The 18,861-nt window shown below is 41.2% G+C and overlaps 1 protein-coding gene across 1 annotated transcript in view; it reads left to right on the top strand.

Annotated features, from left to right (window-relative positions):
• Positions 1–18,861, top strand: part of bckdhb (branched chain keto acid dehydrogenase E1 subunit beta) — an 82,634-nt gene that overhangs the window by 41,554 nt on the left and 22,219 nt on the right. Inside the window, exon 9 of the mRNA XM_086310574.1 lies at positions 13,021–13,107. Coding sequence (XP_086166700.1) covers positions 13,021–13,107 — 87 coding nt within the window. The remainder of the gene's footprint in view (positions 1–13,020; positions 13,108–18,861) is intronic.

Below are 18,861 nucleotides of genomic sequence, written 5' to 3'. Positions count from 1 at the left end.
CCTTTCAGGCGAGGGGTTTTCTGCCAGTATCTGCTTACTGGCCCACCACAGCATCCCTAATGTCTTTGGCCCGCTGTCACACATGCACTGGAATCAATCAAACGAGAAGAAAAATGGCGCATGAAGAAAGTGGACAGAAGTTTGGGCCCCACGTTCTTATTATTGTACCCTGTGTCTATAATTACAATGTTAACACTGAGCTCTGTAGACCCAAGCAAGCAGGACTGCTACACCAGTGTTTCGGTGGTTATATCAGTGGAAAACTACTCATGCTAGTTTTTCGGTGATGGATCCAGCTCCTTCCTCGTTTTCTCCACCGACGGTGATGCTCAAAATATTGCGTAATGCAGTGGAACAGAAGAAACCAGCACTTGACTTCATAGCAGTTGGATAATTTTATCTGGATTAGACGTGTAAATCACAAAATTTGTGATTAATTTGTGGTTTACCAGACTATTCAAGGTATAGTAATCTCCCCTGGTTGTCTCCTCCAATGTCTCCCCCCCTCCACTTTCGTCTGTCTGCTACTGACCACTTTTCCAGCCTTCCTCCTGGCAGTACCGAGCATTCACATTCCACAGCTAGGCACTGGAGATTTCTCAAATTCTTCCCAGTGTCACTCACTGGAGAAATGTGGCCTTTAAATTTGGCAAATGCACATCAAGGCACATTGAAAAGTCATATACACTCACAGTCCTGAAAATTGAAAACCTTGAAAATTAGTCATAGTTGTTCTGTAGCCAGTGATTACGACAATTCAGCCCCACACACCCTCCTCCAAATTGTATTGTAACAGGTTAATTGCCTTATTGTGTTGACGGCAGATGCAAATATCCAAATCGGGTATGGGAATCGGCTGCTGAAGGAAAATGATAAATGAAGTGGCCCTTTTCATTACGAAATAAGTCCTCTAAAATCAGTCTGCACTATAAATTGGACTGCCTGTTGCTTCTTTGGGCCAGGTTGTAGGCTTTCCACTGGAGAGGACGGTTCAGTTAAGTAGCTTTGGCCTGAGGTGTGGGCAGATTGAGATCATCGAGGTCAGCCTGCAGGCCGATAACAAGACCGAGCGGAAAACGCAGAACGTCTGAAGTCACAAGGACAGAAAGACATCCAAGAGGTCTGCTCAGATACAACACACACTACTATATTGTCCTTTGCCGAGTGATTTTCCAGCTCCTTTTAAAAGTCAGCTGTAAATCATCAAGTCAGTTACATAAACCGAAACCAAAAAGTAATAATTTGTCATTAATCTTAACTGTTTTTATGTTTTGCTTTTCACATCAGCTCTCTTCTAACTATTAAATATGTTCATGTTTTTCTTTTCTTTTTTACTTTTATCTTTTCAGAACTTTTATCGGCTTTGTTAACTTTTGAAGTGTTGGCAACTTTTTTTTGACTGCACGTCATGGAGTTCAGTCAGAATTGTTATGTCCTCCGTACTGAAGCTAGAATTTTTTTTAATTTTTATTTATTTATTTATTTGTTTTTCATAGTCTGACGGCAACTTGGATTCTCAGAACGTTTTGTGGCAGGAAGCAAACTCCAAAGATAGATTTGTTTGGTTGAAACGCACGTTTTTGAGATGTGCTATTAGCCTCTTGTGCAGACAAATATACAAATCTTTGCTCCTTTTTAAAGCATTGTTACCATTTAAGCCATCCAAAGACAGAAGGATAGTTCCTTTTTGCTGAGCTATTATTGGCTGTAGACACTGTGGTGCTTGTCTTGCATTATGCTGACAGCTCATGACCCAAACTTTGAATCTCAAAGGAAAAGGAAGCTCTATAACCTGTTTTGTGTATAAATAATAAGCGTAACTTTTTTTCAAGGCTCTCGGCCAGTAGGTGGTTTTAAGCATTTTGTGTAAATTTCCACGGTTGATCTCGGTGGATTTAGCCTGTCTCTTTGTGTTGTGTGTTTTAATATAATCCCAGACTCTGACTACTTGTTGCTGCTAAAGATGATTCTTTTTGACTGTGGCTGGATGCTTGGACTTGGTGTTAGGCTATAAAACAAAGAGAGTACATTTAAGACTAATCAGCTGCCTCTTCAGTGGTATTGTGTATCTCATATAAAAGATGTCAGAACATATTAGAACATGCCTGTTCTGTGGCATGTAGTGAAGCATTGTTATATGATAACAAGATTATTTTTAATAGAAAAAGCTGCTAAAGTTAAAAAAAGATGAAACCATTGCTGTCATGTAAATGCTACACATCTTTGAGGAAGGCTGCACGTTTGAAAAACATCTTCAGACCATTTCTGCAGTTTTTATGTCCAGTAGCAGTTGACAAAAAATTAATTCTTTCAAGAAATTGATGATGAGGCTCACATTGTCTACAACACAACAAAAAGAGAGAATAGATTTAGGGCAGATTTTTTTTTTTCTTTGTGTGTAGAGTGTTGATGTGAGCCAGATGTCATGGCCACTGAGATGCTCTTGTGCTTCTGTAGGAATGTCACTGGGACACATTAAGCCAACATCCTTTTGTGGAAGTGTGTGAAGCACTGAAGCAGGAGTTCTTCTTTTTGTTGATTAATCCTGTTTTATTTTTGCCTTGTAGCAGCTTTCAAGATTTCTGCCATCACCAGGTTTGCAGAGTATTTTTTTTAATTGCTTTTTATTGTTGTCTATGTATCTGTTCAATTTTATGGAAAAAATGGAATGAGGCATCTTTCCCTCCATTATTCAGTGATGTGTCTGGAAGTTTCTTTGGTCACATTATTTGTTAAGAAGGTCTGACTCTTGATAACATTATACTCATTTAGTCCTGAAGGTATTTTGTTGTAGTAGTAGTACCAGTAGTAATTGTAGTAGTAAGTCACAAGCTAAAAGTGGCAGTTTTTATTTAGAGCACAATAAAAGTTGAATGTCTCTACTGGGCTGTTTCCTTGGCAAACTATAGTCTAACACAAACAGCATATCCTATACTGCCCCAATGAAAAAAGAAAGATTGAAACTATGATTTTTTTTTTAAACTGCTTAAAGCACATTAGTGTATGGGATACATGACAGTCTGCTTTTTAGTTGGACTTTTGGTATAAACTGTTTTGATTTAGCAGGTTTTTTTACGCTTTGATAAGAACTGGGGTGTGAAATCAAAATAATACAATTTGTTAATCATCTTATTAGCATTATTTCTCTGAAATGAGTCTCCCTCAGTACTCGGCTATTGCCATTACAAACTTTGCAGCACTGATGTCTCACAGCAAGACGGTTGTGGGTTTGAACCTTGTTGTCTGTGAAGGTTCTCAGTCATCCAGGTCATCGTAGTCAAAGGAGCTTGCAAAGAAAAGCGTCTGGACTTCTTTAAGTTACTTGAAGACGTCTCACCTCTCATCCGAGAAGCTTCTTCAGTTCTGAGGTCAAATGGTGGAGAGTCCCAGATATAAACCTAGTGGGAGTAACCCCCCACAGAGGGACAAAAGGACCCCCTGATGATCCTCTAATCGCCTGAGCCAAGGTGTGAAACTGGGTGTGGGTCCCAATCAGCCAGAGTTTCGGGTGCGTTCATTGTGAAACCTGGCCCCACCTTATCATGCGAATTCCTGAGATCAGATGGCCCAGGATGTGAGTGGGCGTTAAGGCGTCTGGGAAGGGATCTCAAAACTGGATTATAGATGGCAGAGAGTTGGTGTCGTAAACCACCGCCTCTGTTCAAAGATGGTCGCTCACAGTGGACATAGATGGCTTCTTTCACTCCTCTTTCAAACCATCTGTCCTCTCTGTCCAAAATGTGAACATTGGCATCCTCGAAAGAGTGTCCTTTATCCTTAAGATGCAGATGGACAGCTGAGTCTTGTCCTGTGGAGGTGGCTCTTCTGTGTTGTGCCATGCGCTTGTGAAGTGGCTGTTTGGTCTCTCCAATGTAGAGGTCTGGGTATTCCAACAACAACCTTGTTGTTGGCTTTGATGTTTTTCTGTGGACTTTTCTCCTTGTGCATTTATGTCCGTACACTTGCATATTAGGTTCATCAGTGATTCTAAATTTACCCTATCTGTGGTTGTAAGTGTGAATGGTTCTCTGTCTTTGTGTTAACCACCATGATGGTGGTATACCAGCATATCATCTTGGATATGCTCCAGCACACGATTTAACCCTCCACACTACTATAAACGGGATAAAATGGACGGATGCTTTAAACTGCTTTAAAGGAAACCCATTTTAAAGGACAACATGCACACCACCTCTACTTACTGCAGTTAGCAGACTTTCATTTATAGTTTTTAACCCTCATCCTACCAACATATTTAACATAAATGGATTATCAAGAATAATTTCCTTAAAGAAGCAATCATAAAATTTGCACGTTTTGTAAAATTAAAATCTGTACTTTTCTGTGATACAGCTTGCAGCTATTATTGACAGTACAATCCATATTATAATTATTATTACTTTCTTCTCGGCTTGGGGCCTGCAGCGTAGGAGCATCAGTTCTCCTTCTTATGACTGACATGACTCGGGCATGCCCCAGCTGCCTCGGATAGATCTGGTGACATCAGTCCAAAGTTCTGATAACTTTAATTCTGGGAAGCTCCCCTTATAGAAGATGAATGCAGCAATTGAATCGTTCTCATTTAAAATTAATGATATGACATTTTAATTTAGAACCCATGGCAAACATTAACTGGATAAACAGCTCCATTTAGTAGTAAAATTGCATATTGGGAAATTCCCCTCGGAACCCCAAAACATTTGTATTTTTAAGAGTAGAAATGGAAAACAACAATGTGACATCATTTGGAACAAATTCTTTGACAAAGAAAAAATATTGGAATGAAAAAGGAAAAAAATCCCTCTGAGGTATGACTAAAAATATATCTCCTGGGTATAATCTGTAACTAATCATCCAATAGTCTTCAGTGTCACCACATCAGTTGTTTGGTTTATAATTTTTTTTTTTTACTGATTTATTTTCCTTTTTTAAGCCTTTATTTGACAGCGCAGCGCAGAAAGTAGACAGGAAAGCAGGAAGAGAGTGGCATGCACATCCAGGGCCAACTCAAACCCGGGTCCCTGCAGTGGCCTTTGATACATGGGTTGCCCGCTCAACAAGGAGATGTGTAGCAGTGCCCCTGGTCTACTACACAGCACAGAAGATTTGCATTAAAACATTATAGAGCCCAAAGTTATGCTTTCAAAGTGCTTGTTTTGTCCCAACATTTCCATCCCAATTTGTAATATTGTAAAAACAGAGAAGTGTACTACATCCTTGTGTTGGAGAAGCTCCAATCTGAGAGCATTTGTGGTCTTGGCTCGAAACAGATTGGTTCCCTTTCCAGGTTACTTTTCTTTCAAAAGATTCTTGACTAATCACTTTTAATAAAATAGCTGTTGTATGAGCCTTGACAGACCCAAGCATTGTGAGCTTTGAACTGGTAGTGTTTATATCCTTTGGGGCCACATTATGCTTCACTGTTTGGTACCATTGTTCTGTCCACCACCTGCAGTATCGGTTGTAGTCTTAATGCCGAACAAGCTGCCTTGTGTAGTGTTGTCACTGCAGACTACAGCGTTGTCCTGGCTCTGACTTTGTGTTAAACATGCTTTCCTGCCCAAGTCAAAAATTCCAGCCAGTTTGTCTCAAACTCTATATAATTTCAGTTTATACAGGTTATCCTGCTGAGAAAGAACCCTACTTACAAGACGTTGTTGAGATGTTACATCCACAGAAAACCACCCCTGTGTTATGTTATACATTACTTTATAGGGCTCTTAAAAATGGTTGATTGATTTTTTTACTACCATACTGTCTGCTTATACACGCGTCAGCCTGTGGGATGCTCACAGAGAGCTGTCATCAAGTTGAAGTGTGCGCAGTCATGTGAGTGTGTGTGTGTGTGTGAACACTGACACACACAGTCAGCGGTACAGCGTGGTTACAGGGCAGAAAGGTAGAGTGAGTATGTGTGTCTGTGTGTGCACGTCAGGGAGTAATTGAGTTGAATTGGTTTTAATGGGTCTTTATGGGATGTTTGGAGTTATTTCTGTCTGAGGTCTCCTCTGGCGTCCTGGCTCCTCTGAAGGATGGCTTGGCCCTCTGCCCAGCATCGAGGCAGTTCTACACGTTCTCCTCTGTTGTTTCGTTGTTGCGCTCCCTCGCCCTCTCTCTTTCTTCCTCTCTTCTTCTCCCCTGGTGCTCACTTTCCCTCTCTCGGTCATGACAGAGAGCAAGTGATTTTGCGGCACCAGAAAGCGAACGAGTGTTTGTGTTTTCCTCCCGCCCTGCCTCCCCCTCAGAGTTGCGATTTTTAACGGTGGCCCCCTTTTCGCCGAGCACTCACCCCTCTCCGCTAATCGCTGAGCGCCACTTTAAAGGCCCCAGCGAGCAGTCGAGCCTCGTCCCGACTCTCATTTGTCACAGAGATCACATGGTGGCGCATGAGTTAGGACCCTGTGGTGGCGGCGCAATTACAGGGTCGGCGGAAGGGAGCAAAGCCAGCGGATCCAGTGGCAAGGACGACTCCTCGGTGGCGGCACTGAGCTAAACTTTCTGTTCCTGTCTTTTTGATGGACGGCCTGAGGAAAGAGGAGGCACATTATATGGGAAGACGGGGAGTTACTTATAGTGTGTGTGTGTGTGTGTGTGTGTGTGTGTGTAGGCATACAGTGAAAGCACAGCACATTTTGTTTTTGTCATCGCCACTCTTTTTAAATTATTCTCAGCCAATTTAGTGGCGCAAAAAAAAATAAAGATCCAACAAATAAGTGTTGGCAACGACTTCTGGAAACATTCTCACATGTGTTTTGAGAACTTTGAAGGCACATTATGTGATTCTGCACCAGTCAAACCACATCCCAGTTTAGCTCCAAGTATGGACTGTTTTTATTCACTTCTGCCTGAACACTCTCCTTTTAGAATGAGTTACTGCTCTGTGATAACTACATACTGTATAAATATGCTACTGTCTTTTTAGATGTCTTCTTTCTGCTTAATGTAAATGTAAATGAATCAAATCTCATTAAGTAGTGTGTGGTACATAATTTATAATTATGTGTGTGTATTTGTTCACGTCTTTGTGGCCCCCACCGTGTGTGTGTGTGTGTGTGTGTGTGTGTGTGTGTGTGTGTGTGTGTGTGTGTGTGTGTGTGTGTGTGTGTGTGTGTGTGTGTGTGTGTGTGTGTGTGTATGTATGTCTCTGTGTGTGTTTGAGTTTATGTGCCATGGGAGAGTGACAGTTCTGACCTTAGCCTCTGAGGCCATGCCAGGTCATTGGCCGCCAGCCTCAGAGTGGTGAGGCCACATACTGGGGTGAGCGCTGTGACTGAGAAAACAGGCTTCATGAAAACAGAGTAGGATAAATAGATGGTTTGAAGGCTGGATCGTGGGAGGAATGAAGAAAAAAAAAAGATGGGTGACGAGAATGAGACAGACCGACCACAGTACAGAGGAGCAAGAGTCAGGAAGGAGCCTGGTGGAGGAAAAGGCAAATCCTTGTAGCGAGGATGGAGAAAATGCTGAAGATGGGCTCCATGCTGCTCATTAGGTTTGGGTGTGTATGGGAATGGCAGCAAACATGACATTTCCTCTGCAGCCAGCGGAACGACTCCGGCATCAAATAACAGCCCTGCTGCACAATGAGTAGTAAAGCTGTAGCCACCAGAGCTGTCGCCCAGCCCAACTACCACCAGCCACCATGAGCCAGGAGCCTTCACTTTGACTCAGGGCCAGGGCAGGGAGCAGGATGTAACAAACAAGCTTCATACAGATTTGAGACTCTGGCTTGGTAGCAGCATCAAGCATCCAGTTAACTAGACAGGGATACCTGAGCACTGCATTTATTTATTTATTTAATTATTTTATTTTTTATTTTATTTTTTCCAAATTGAGTCTTTAACCTAAAGGGAAACTACTGTCAGTGACCAAGCTGGCACTTAAATCAAGCATGGCCCTGGGTGTGTATCCTTGTTTGGACATGTAATTATTGTCTGGGAAAATTCTCATAGTAAATGACAAGTTTACTGATTTATAGCACAACTTAAAGTTTGTTGGTTTTTCTCAGAAGCCAGACTGTTTAAGGACAGATTCAGAGTTTAATCAGTCCGAGAATGTTGTGCAATAGAACAAATTAAAGATGAAGCAGATCAACATTTTTAAAAAGACTAATACATTAAAACCACTGCACATAATCATTTGAATGTATTCCATTTGTTGTTGTTTTTTCATCATTCACCACCCTATAAAATAGATTTTCACAATTAAGTTTTGTTTTGAATGCACTCTTCTTCACCAGAACAAGATCTCCTCTAAACACAAATGTGCTTAAAACAACAGGTTTAAGAACATTTTCGGTCTCCGTTCCGAACTCGTGTTTTCAACTTGCCTTTTCTCACTTCCACTCTCATCCTCCCAATTAATATTGCTGCAGTCTTCTGTTCTTCTGCTTTTATTTTGGTAAGTAAAGGCTCTTTGATTCAGTAGATATGAGCCGCAGAGTAATAAACCCATCAGGCACGTGTCCATGATGTAATCATAACAAAGGGATCCCCCTGCCAGAATGTCTTCCTGAGGTTATATTGAAAGATTCATGACATGTTTAACAGTCTTTTGCACACTGAAGACATATAATTTCTTGCATTGGACACATCTAACTGGTCATCTTCTTACAGTGTCTGATGTATTTCCCCTGGCTCCACAGCTGTCTTGAAAGTAGCAGCTTTGCTCCCAGTTTTACCGACATGGAAGGTGGCTGTTATGGGCAAATAAGAGGACAGGACGAGTTTAGAGAAAAGGGTCAAACCGCATGATGAGAGCGCATGGTTCTGTCTCCTGAAAGCCCTTCCAGCAACCGGAAGCAACCAAGTTAAAGGCCACAGCCACAATTACTGTGTTGGTGCGCTGCAACAGGGTCCTGTCAGAGATGTAAAAAAAACAACTGAGTTTGTGTGTGTGTCCTCCTTTTTTTATTTTATTTTAAATGTAATGTAATTGAACCTCTGGTGGTGAGGTGAGGTGAATGACTCTGACAGCTGAGGTGTAAATCCAGCCATGGATAGGCTGGAATAAGACTACCAAACCAATTACATTTGGCCTTCTGTAGATGCTGAATAGAGTATATTGAAAGACAGAGGGGAAAATTTGTTAATAGTAAGTCCTTATAGACATGAATAAAATGGTTCTTGTGTTTTATTTTTCCTTCTTTAACAGACGTTGGTGGATGACTGGTTGGGCTATCTTTGTCCCAGATTGAAATGTATATAATGGATTATCTTAAAATCTTGTCCATGGTCCCCCGAGGATAAATCCTGAGGACTGGAAACTAAGTTTGAACTTGACTATGTTTTAGTCACTAACAGGGTGGCTCAAGGGATGTTGTCAGTCTAAAAGACACGTCTGTGTCCAGACTGGAAAAAAAACATAAAGGGAGCAGGTCACTGTTAAATTTCGTACGGATGATGTGATCGTCTGTTTTTTTTCTCCACTGACACAGTGAAGGTGGTTTAGATTCAAATCTATAGACTGTTATTAAATGGAGTAATTCCTAAAAGACTTTGGTGATTCCCTTTCTTTTTCTGTAGCAAAATTATCCATTTTGTTTGACCTGGAATTGGTTTACTACCAAAGTACTTGTAAAACTAATGACATTCCCAGCATGGGCTGCTTGTGTTTTCTCCTACACGTTTCTTTTGCCAGTACAGTAAAATGCAAGAGTAAGACAACAGGAAGCCTTTTACTGCCACCCTTGCTCTGCACCAAATGAAACAACTTAAATACAGCAAATGCAAAGCCAAGTCTCATATTCAGGAACTAACCCAAGGCAAGGTTGCAGTTTGAACAAGATATAGCCTGATCATATCCAGCATAGGCATGTATCAATTCAAACTCATACATCAGTCAGTCAATGCAGTCAGCAACAGGGTACCAAAACGTTTCTTGGTTTTAATCTGTCGGTGCAGCTTTGACTGTTTCTCTTAAATGCAGTAACTTCAACCCATCTTATAAATTGCATTAACTACTGTAGCAGCACACCGGCTGCCACTTAGCTGCCCCAGACATTACTGCATTTTGCCATTTTCCAAACATATTGTCATATTGTGCGCTGGCATCCAGCACAGCTTCTAAAGTAGCTCTAACTAACTTAGCTTATGCCAGCTAGCTGACACACTGCCAGTAACTGTCTCTGTGCATTTAAGCTGCATGGGTTTTGCACAAGTCTATTAAATAGGTCACAAGTTTTTTTGTTTTTTTTTCCCTGAGCCTCTAGTGTCTGAAATTCTATCCCACGATATTGTATAAACAGTGGCAGGCTCCTTTTGTGTCATAAGCATCTGAAGAATGCACTGGTGCAGCGAGTACTATGAGGGGTGTTCCCTCGGGGACATGGCCCACAAGAGGGGATCGATCAAGGCGATGCTGGCGTCACAGTGTAAATTGGAACTTATGTTAGCATTGTCTTCGTGGGTGTGTGTTTGCATAAGCTGAGCAATGGGTTCACCATCGGGGCGGGGAAAAAGATTGGACAGCGGCTCTGTTTATTCACCAGACCTGGATGAGTCATTTCGCCAAGGCAATGCTGACAGCAACATGTCACATCAAGACATCGCCCAGCTCTCAGCTCCTCGCTTGATTCCTCCTTCTAGTGTAGATCGCCAACTGTTGTTATTGTCTTCCAGTGCTGTTATTAACTTCCACATTCCTGAGCATAGTGTCATATCATCAGTGAATTTTGCACACTGAACTCATTTACCTCAGCTGGTTATGGATTGCTAAAAACAGCACTCAGCCTCAGTGAATTGACTTGAAATTAGGTTTCTACTGTGTTAAGTTTAACTTCTATAAGCCCAGCCTGCAACACAATATTTCCAGTGTACCCTGTGGCATGTTGACATTAGTGACACAGCCCTGACTCATTTAGCCTCCAATAAGTGAGTGATAGTGGCACAAGTTTGCCACGGTTATTTAGTCCTTCACAGCCAAAACCCCGGACCTCAGCAATGTAAACATTGCCTCTGTGCGCGTATGTGAATCCCAGGCTTAACTTACAGTGCCGTATGGACATGTGATGCTTATTTTCAGCAGGTTATTTGGTTACAACGGCTGTTTGGTTTGTGGTTTTTAAGGATGGAAAAGTATGTGATGTTCTCCCAGCCATGCCTAAATGAAGAGCGTATTGTGCGGTACAGTTATTTCAGTGGAAAACAAATGCACAGAGCCCATGAGTGGAAACGCTGGTCATATACACTGCTCAAAAGCACTAAAGGAACACTTTGAAAAAACATCAGATCTTAGTGTTGGGAGCAAAAAATCATGCTAAATATCTATACTGATACGGACTGGGTAATGTGTTAAGAATGAAAGCTTGCCACATCATTGGTTGATCAATTACATTTCTATCAATCAACAGTGCTAAATTCAACGACACCCCAAAAATCAAAGTGAAAAGATGACACAGGAGGTCAGTCTTTTTTGCCAAAATTTAATTGCAGGATCTCCAAATGGTACTCAGAAGTTTGTAAGGCCCCCCACATGCTTGTATGCATGCCTGACAATGTCGTAGGTGCAACCTAGCAGCGAAACATAATGTTCCAGAGGTGTGCCGTTAGATTTAGTTCAGTGGAGTTCAGGGGCCAGTCAATGGTATCAGTTCCTTCATCCTTCAGGAACTGCCTGCATACTCCTAACATGAGGCCGGGCATTGTGGTGCACTAGTGAGAAATCGGGACCCATGGCACCAGAGTAGGGTGTGACAATAAGTTCAAATATTTCATCTCAACACCTAATGATTGTCAGGGTGCAGTTTTCTGTGCATTGCTCTATGGATATGCCTCCCCAGATCATCACTGACCCAGCACCAAATCAGTCTTGCTGAATGGTCTTACAGGCAGTACATCTGTCACATGTGCTCAGAGTGAACCTGCTTTTATATGTGAGAGCATGGGGCACCAGTGGTGGCGCTGCCAGTTCTGGTATTTTATTGCAAATGCCAATCGAGCTGCACAGTAAGGACAGGGCCCACATTGACACCACTGTCCTGCTATAGATCATTTTGTATTTCTGGCAGTGCTCATCCTGTACCTCCTTGCAGAAAGGAGCAGATACCGCTCCTGCTGATGGGTTCAGGACCTTCCTCGGCCCTGTCCAGCTCTCCTAGAGTAACTGCCCGTCTCCTGGAATCTCCTCCATGCTCTTGAGATTGTGTGTCTTAACACCAAAGCAGCTGAAACTGAATAATAGCCCCCTCTGCTACTTCACTGACCAGATCAATATCCCACAAGTTGAATTGACTTGATAATATACTATTATTAAAAAGTGTTCTAATTTTTTTGATTACTCTTCTTGTAACTCCATGAAAGTTGCACATCTTAAAACAATGCTGGCAAAAAATATGCTCAACACTGGTATCAGATGTGTTTTTCTTAACTTTATTGATGGAAACAAACTGGTGAGGGTAAAAGAAAAGGCTTGCTGAAGTTGCAGAGAACAGACATAGCTTTGGTCTGGGCAAGTGGATAAGATTATAGTATAGTACTGGTTTTATGTTGTGGTAGATAACGGGTGGAGCAGAGGCATCCTTGTGCAGTAATGTCAGGTTTCAGAAAACCCAAATGCAAATGCCTGGGAGGCTGAGACCTCTAATGTCCATGATTGTCCCATTGGCCCAGTGTACCAGCCTAAATCAGCCCTCCAGCTCGTACGGTTGTGTCATATCCATTTTATAAATGCACTCACACACATGCACAGTGAGGGAAGGAAGCAGATATAGCTGACCACAGCAGGCCGCATGTGAATCGTTCTGACTCTGTAACACCAGTCTCCCTGCCCACATACAGCTGAAGGAGTAGCACCTCCAGTAGTTAAGCTTTCACCTCTACACAGTGTCTCACACATCCAAAAATCACACAGTTATTAAACTGCCTGCATGAGTTTAACTCTTCATTTAGTGTTGTAGATTTTCGATGGAACTTTTCATTTTGGAAGTGTTCTCAGTCATAATCCTACATATCTGCCATCTATAAGGCTTGTTCAAGTTTAGAGATGGCTCACTGATTTATTTATGTGTTTTTTGTTTTTCAGTCGGTGGTCAAAACAGGACGCTTGCTTATCAGTCATGAGGCACCGGTAACAGGAGGCTTTGCTTCTGAAATCAGCTCTACAGTACAGGTGAGTGGAGGCCATGAGTGTATGCATTCATGCATGTCACTGATTGTGTGTCCATGCTGATAGTGTGCTATAGTTGACTTTTATTTGACAATCTGTCTCCCAGGGGTAGATATAAAACTCCTAAAAACTTCTAACTGATTTCCCCAGAGCTGTGGTTTTGAAAACTGAGAGGCCTGCCTCCGAGCTGGGTTTACAGTAGAGCTGAGAAGAGGCACCGATCTTTGCACCATGAAGCAAAGATTATGAGTAAGGTCAAAGGAGAGGTGCTTGCCAGCTAATCTGGCTGCTAACCAGCACGCTCAGCAGCTGGAGCTGCAGCAGTGGCTTTGACACACAGCTCACAGAGGCAATCAATTAAGGCACTTTAGAAACCTCTAGTGCTTCACCACTGCAGTTTGCATCAGAAATGATATTCCTTCTATGAGTCAACAGAAACTCAGACATATTCTCTAGCCCGAGTGAAAATTAATCTCCATAAAATAGCTTAGAATGGATAAAGAGACATTTCCTATGTCAAAGAGATTCACTGATAAATGTGGACTGCTAATAGTTGACTCTGTATTTCTAGAGGAACTATGCTGCCAGTCGTTGTGCGGTAAAATATAATCATGGTTGGCTTGAATGTTGAATGTGCAGTTGTGTTGATGTGATTTCCCGAAAAATGAGCATATATAGAATTAATTCAAAATCAATTTTGTCAGATGTGCATAAATATATCTTATACTTTATAGTGCCAATGGCAGTATGATTTTTTTTTTTTTTTTAACTTATAAACCACTATAACATACACCAGAAAAATTGCTCCACCAACCTGGCTAGGAGAGATTCGTGAACTACACACTAGGGCTGCTCAATTAATCGAATTTTAATCACGATTACGATCTGGGCTTTCAACGATAATTAAAAATGACTGAGCCGATTATTAGCCCCTCCCTCATTTATCCGCGACACCTTAAAGGCCGTCTGTGAAAATATTGTCGGGCATAAACCGGTCCGTGGCGCAAAAAAGGTTGGAGACCGCTGATTAAGAGGACCCGAGGGAAGCTCGGAAAGCTAAGCAGAAGTTATTTGGAGAGTGACTGCCGTTGGTTGAAAAGAGAGTTTAAAAAAAAACAAAACTTCAGTGGTGTTGCACACCATTTTATATTATTTTTTTTAAAGTCATTGTTAACCCTTTAAAGCCGGTCAGAGCAGCACGCTCCGTTTTGCGTAACAATTTTTAAATCCCTGTAGAATCTGAACCGTGTAAGCTAGCGCAATAATTTGTTTTGCATATGAAACCGGAGGAGTTGTACTTACATCTGATGCCATCAGCTTGTCCTCGGTCACGGTTTCGTTCCACATATAGCTTTGCAAAAATTGCATAAAAAGCGCTTGCAGCAACAAAAACATAATATTCCAGAAACACGCTTTGCCGTTCCTATCAGCTGTTCGTAACACTTCCCACAGTGAAATGATGCACATGCTGTTTTCTTTGCAAATTTGCATCATAGGATTGTTTTTTGTTTTTCCTGCAGTATATAAAAATTGCTGTATCTCCAAAATAAAACTATGAAGACACTCAAAATAAATTTCCTGTGGTGGGAAACTATTTTTTTGCAACTTTATTGTATTTAAAGTTTTGAGGGATAAACCTCTTAAATTTCTCCAAGTAGAAATATATGTAAACAAAACAAAAGCGATTTTCAATTTTTTTTGTAGTTTATTGCACTTTTTTGCAATTTATGTAATTACTATGGACTTAATGCATACATATTATTAAAATATGGGCTATAACAGTTGTATTGATGTATAGCAACTTGAAATGCTCCCACAAATGGCACTACAGCATGTAAAAAAATAATAATAATATAAGCTCTGGTGGACTTGGTTCTATGGTAGGTCTTAAAGGGTTAAATACTACTACACACCCAGGCATGGTTTCAAGAGAGGTACACTCTTGGCTCAATCTTCAAACTGATCAATCACACACTCTGTGTTTATATATCACTTTTTATTTGATTATTAGTTATTAATCTCTGGCACTCTTCCACAGTGTGTCTTTGTCCTGTCTTCCTCCCCTCACCTAAAGATTGTGCCATTGTATTAACACACCTGAATGTTCCAGACTACCAAAACGTTATAGAGGTGGTCACACTTGCTGATCTTCACTTAGTCAAATTAATTTGGTCAGCTATTTGCATTCGTAATTCTTATAAAACACTTTAAATGCTAACTAGTGTTAGTGTTTGTCCTCTCTTCCTACCCAGCCATGTGCCACATGGCCACCCCTCCCTGAGCCTAGTTCTGCCAGAGGTTTCTTCCTGTTAAAAGGGAGGTTTTCCTTCCCACTGTCACCAAATCTTGCTCATCGGGGAGTAGTTTGATTGTTGGGGTTTTCTCTCTAGTATTGTTGGGTCTTTACCTGATAATATAAAGCTATAGTTCTTGTAATTTGGTACTATATAAATAACTTTCAACTGATTTCACTGAAGCTTGATTCATATATCCACCCCTACTCCAAAAAAGTTCCAGACTTTTAAAGATATCCTCAGGGATCCCATGTGGATCCTCCAGCAAACAGAGCTAACTGATTACTTAAAATTCCTGATATTGTGGGATTTCACAAAATAATAAAGCAAACTTCCAGCTCTGGCATATAGTCAGCTCATTTGGAACTTTCTTCTGTCAGTGTCACAAGTGATTCAGTTGCTTCAGTAACATTTAATGCGTCTTTTAAAATCTAGCCCACAGCTAACTCACAGACTGAGCGGCATGATTATATTTCTTGCTGGCATCCACTTTAGTACTATATCAACTACAGTTCCCAAACTTGGAGCATTATCAGCTTAGATAGCAGTAGAAACGTAGGAGTAACATGGGCAGAATCTATTAATATTAACTTTTTGTTTGACATTGTTTGGTTCTCCTTAAGTATATTGGAATTTCCATTTTTTTTGCTTGGAACCTGTGGGCATACAGGCCAAGACATCAAACCGTTCAATCAAATTTTAATAAACACTGTTCACTGAACATATAAATTAACCACTGATATGACATGATAGCATATACAACATTTTTAACCTGATTTCTAATTTGGCCCATCTCCCATTTCATGTTCTCAGGTATGCCCAGACAGCTTCCAGCACAGCTGCTGTTCTAACTACTTGCACTGGTGCCCTTTGTGGGCTGTTTCCTGGAACATTATCACGCCTCCTATTAGGGCTGCACGATTTTGCATAAAATGAGAATCACGATTTTTTTGGCTTAGAATTGAGATCACGATTCTCTCACGATTTTCTTTTCCAGTATAAATATTTATTGCACTTATTAACTGCACATCAACTTCGTAACAGTTGAGACTGAACATAAAAACAATAAATAAACATAAAAACAACAAATGTCTCACGTTTTGTTGTTGCCGCAAAATGTTGTACTGCTTGAAATTCCGTCTCCACCGTTGCTCGACACTGCGTGTATAGAGCAGGTAGTGTAACAATAGAAAAATAGTTGCGGGACGGCACTGTGTAGCGTTTGTCTAGGGTGTTGATCATTTTCCTAAATCCCTCGTTTTGCACAGTGTTGATGGGAGCCATATCTTTGGTCAGGTGATAAGTGATAGCCTCCGTAATTTCTTTGTGCCTGCGGGAGTTTGACGTGTATAGGGAAGCGCTGTATAAGGTTCCCGTTATTGATGTTTGGGTGGTTGACCGGGACGGATTTTCTCCTGTCACTTTCTCGTCATCCCTGACGTGCTCTCCGTTGTTTTTTCCCTGATAATTTTAGCATCACACGGCACAGCTTCTGTATCACGTGGTATAAGGCTCCGCCCTTGTCATTTGTTGAGCAGGAAGAGTGAGCACTTATTTTCATGCAGATTACGTCCCGGATCAAAATGCGGTACAATCGTCGTCGTCTTTTTTTTTTTTCTCTCTTTTTTTTTTAAAATCGTTGTCATTTGGAAATGAGATCGCACATAAGTATGTATCGAGATCGCAATTTTCTAACGATTAATCGTGCAGCCCTACCTCCTATACAGTAATAACAATTTTGGCACAAGAGTGTAAACAAAATAGACTAAAACTCAGCAAAAATACTGTTAGCTGCACAGATAATACGATGCTACTCATCTAAGGGTTGTGAATCCAGCTGAGCTGTCTGCTCGTATTGGATTTCTGAAATATTGCTTGCTGCTGGTAATGCAAAAGGTCTGCACACCGTAACCACAACATGCCAGAGACAGTCGATGCCAAATTCTGAGCTAAGTACGATGCATGACTAAATGAAAAGCCCTCCCTTTCCCTTCATCCTAATTGCATCTACTCTTGTGTTCTGGGGTAATTATCTTCAGTGTGTGGGGTGTTTTCTCTCTCTGAGACACTCACTGTAGCAGCGACTAGCACTCCCATCTAGATGAGCAATTAGTGTCTTAACAAATGACACATCTCCCCTTTTATGACCACCTCCTCAAAAGTCATCAGCCTAATTGTATGCATGACACACTATGCATTACCTGGAGCAGTTTCCTTGTTAATGCTCGTGAGTTGGAGCTGTCAAATGAAAAAATCGATCCCATGCTCATTTACTGTCAGTCAGATGTTGCCTTCTCCCCCTCCCCTGTTTGCTAGGGCTTAAATGGCCAGTGAGTCATCCACCTCATTCCCATGTTTTCACATTGTGTACAGATGATGTAAACTGTTGGTGTATTCACTGATTGCATCGATCTGCAGTTTTTGCCTGGCCTCGGGAGATTTGGATGCTCTTGTCGGAAAATAAATCTTTACGGTTGCTGATTGTTGTACTTCAACAGGATGCAACTTGACCGACTGGCATCTGTTGCACTCTTAAAACCATGAATTATATCAAAGATATCCCTTCATCAGAGAGAACGTAATGGGCTCGTTGAAGATCTTCTAAAAGGCAGTCTCACTAAAAAAAAAGTGTGATGGCTTTACAACAAGCCATTCCGCTTAAAAATAAATGAGCACAGCGCCATTGACACTTTAAAGACTGCAGCCAGTTACAAGCCCGTGGCATGACAGCATAATAAACGATCGGCATTACCTAGCGCAGCATGTCAAACTTTGCCTTGTGCCGGAGTGATCCAGATGTACTTGCCTGGCTACATGACAGCACCTTTCTCAGCTCTGCTTGACAGTTTTGACCAAAAACATGCTTGTATGTTGCCTAAAAGGGCTGTGAGTCATGATTCGAGCTGAACTCATGTGTTCAGCAGATTTGTAAAGGAAAAGGTGACACACTTTCAGATTTAGCTTGGTCAGGTAGAAGAATCAAACCTGCAATTATATCAGACTAGTCACTAGTTGTAGGGATGTTGTGCCACGTTAAGCATGGTCCTTTTTTTTGCCAGAACATTGAGTTTGTTTTCCTTCCACTCGCTCACCACTGAGGTTTCCTCAGTTCTAATGTGTTTTTACTAGAAATATTTGTTCTTCGCACACAGTGTTAATCCGTCTTTGTTTGACGCAGCTTGAAAAGTCACAAAGCGATTGGTTTGTTGTAACTTTTGTTGCTCACTTGAATGCAGAGTAAATGCTGTCATGTGTGTTCCCTTTGAGTTGTAAAATAAAATGGCCATTTAAATGTGATTGTGCAGTCCCACTCAGCTTTGATAATAATAAGAACAATAAATAAAGCTTCTAAAAATACAGCTTTTAGGGAGATTGTGAGTCAGAGGTCCCCGTCAACAACAATAACATCCTGGAGAGTTTCTGAATATTGGAGACAGATTAGTGGTATTGTGGAAAATCGAGG

This window comes from Aulonocara sp. 'chitande type north' Nkhata Bay, linkage group LG11 (genome assembly GCF_057382095.1).
Source record: "Aulonocara sp. 'chitande type north' Nkhata Bay isolate Kocher_YH1m ecotype deep benthic linkage group LG11, A_spYH_male_GT1.1, whole genome shotgun sequence".
Lineage (NCBI taxonomy): Eukaryota > Metazoa > Chordata > Actinopteri > Cichliformes > Cichlidae > Aulonocara > Aulonocara sp. 'chitande type north' Nkhata Bay.
The sequence above is the reverse complement of the archived record's forward strand: the minus strand, read 5'-3'. Positions and strand labels throughout refer to the sequence as shown.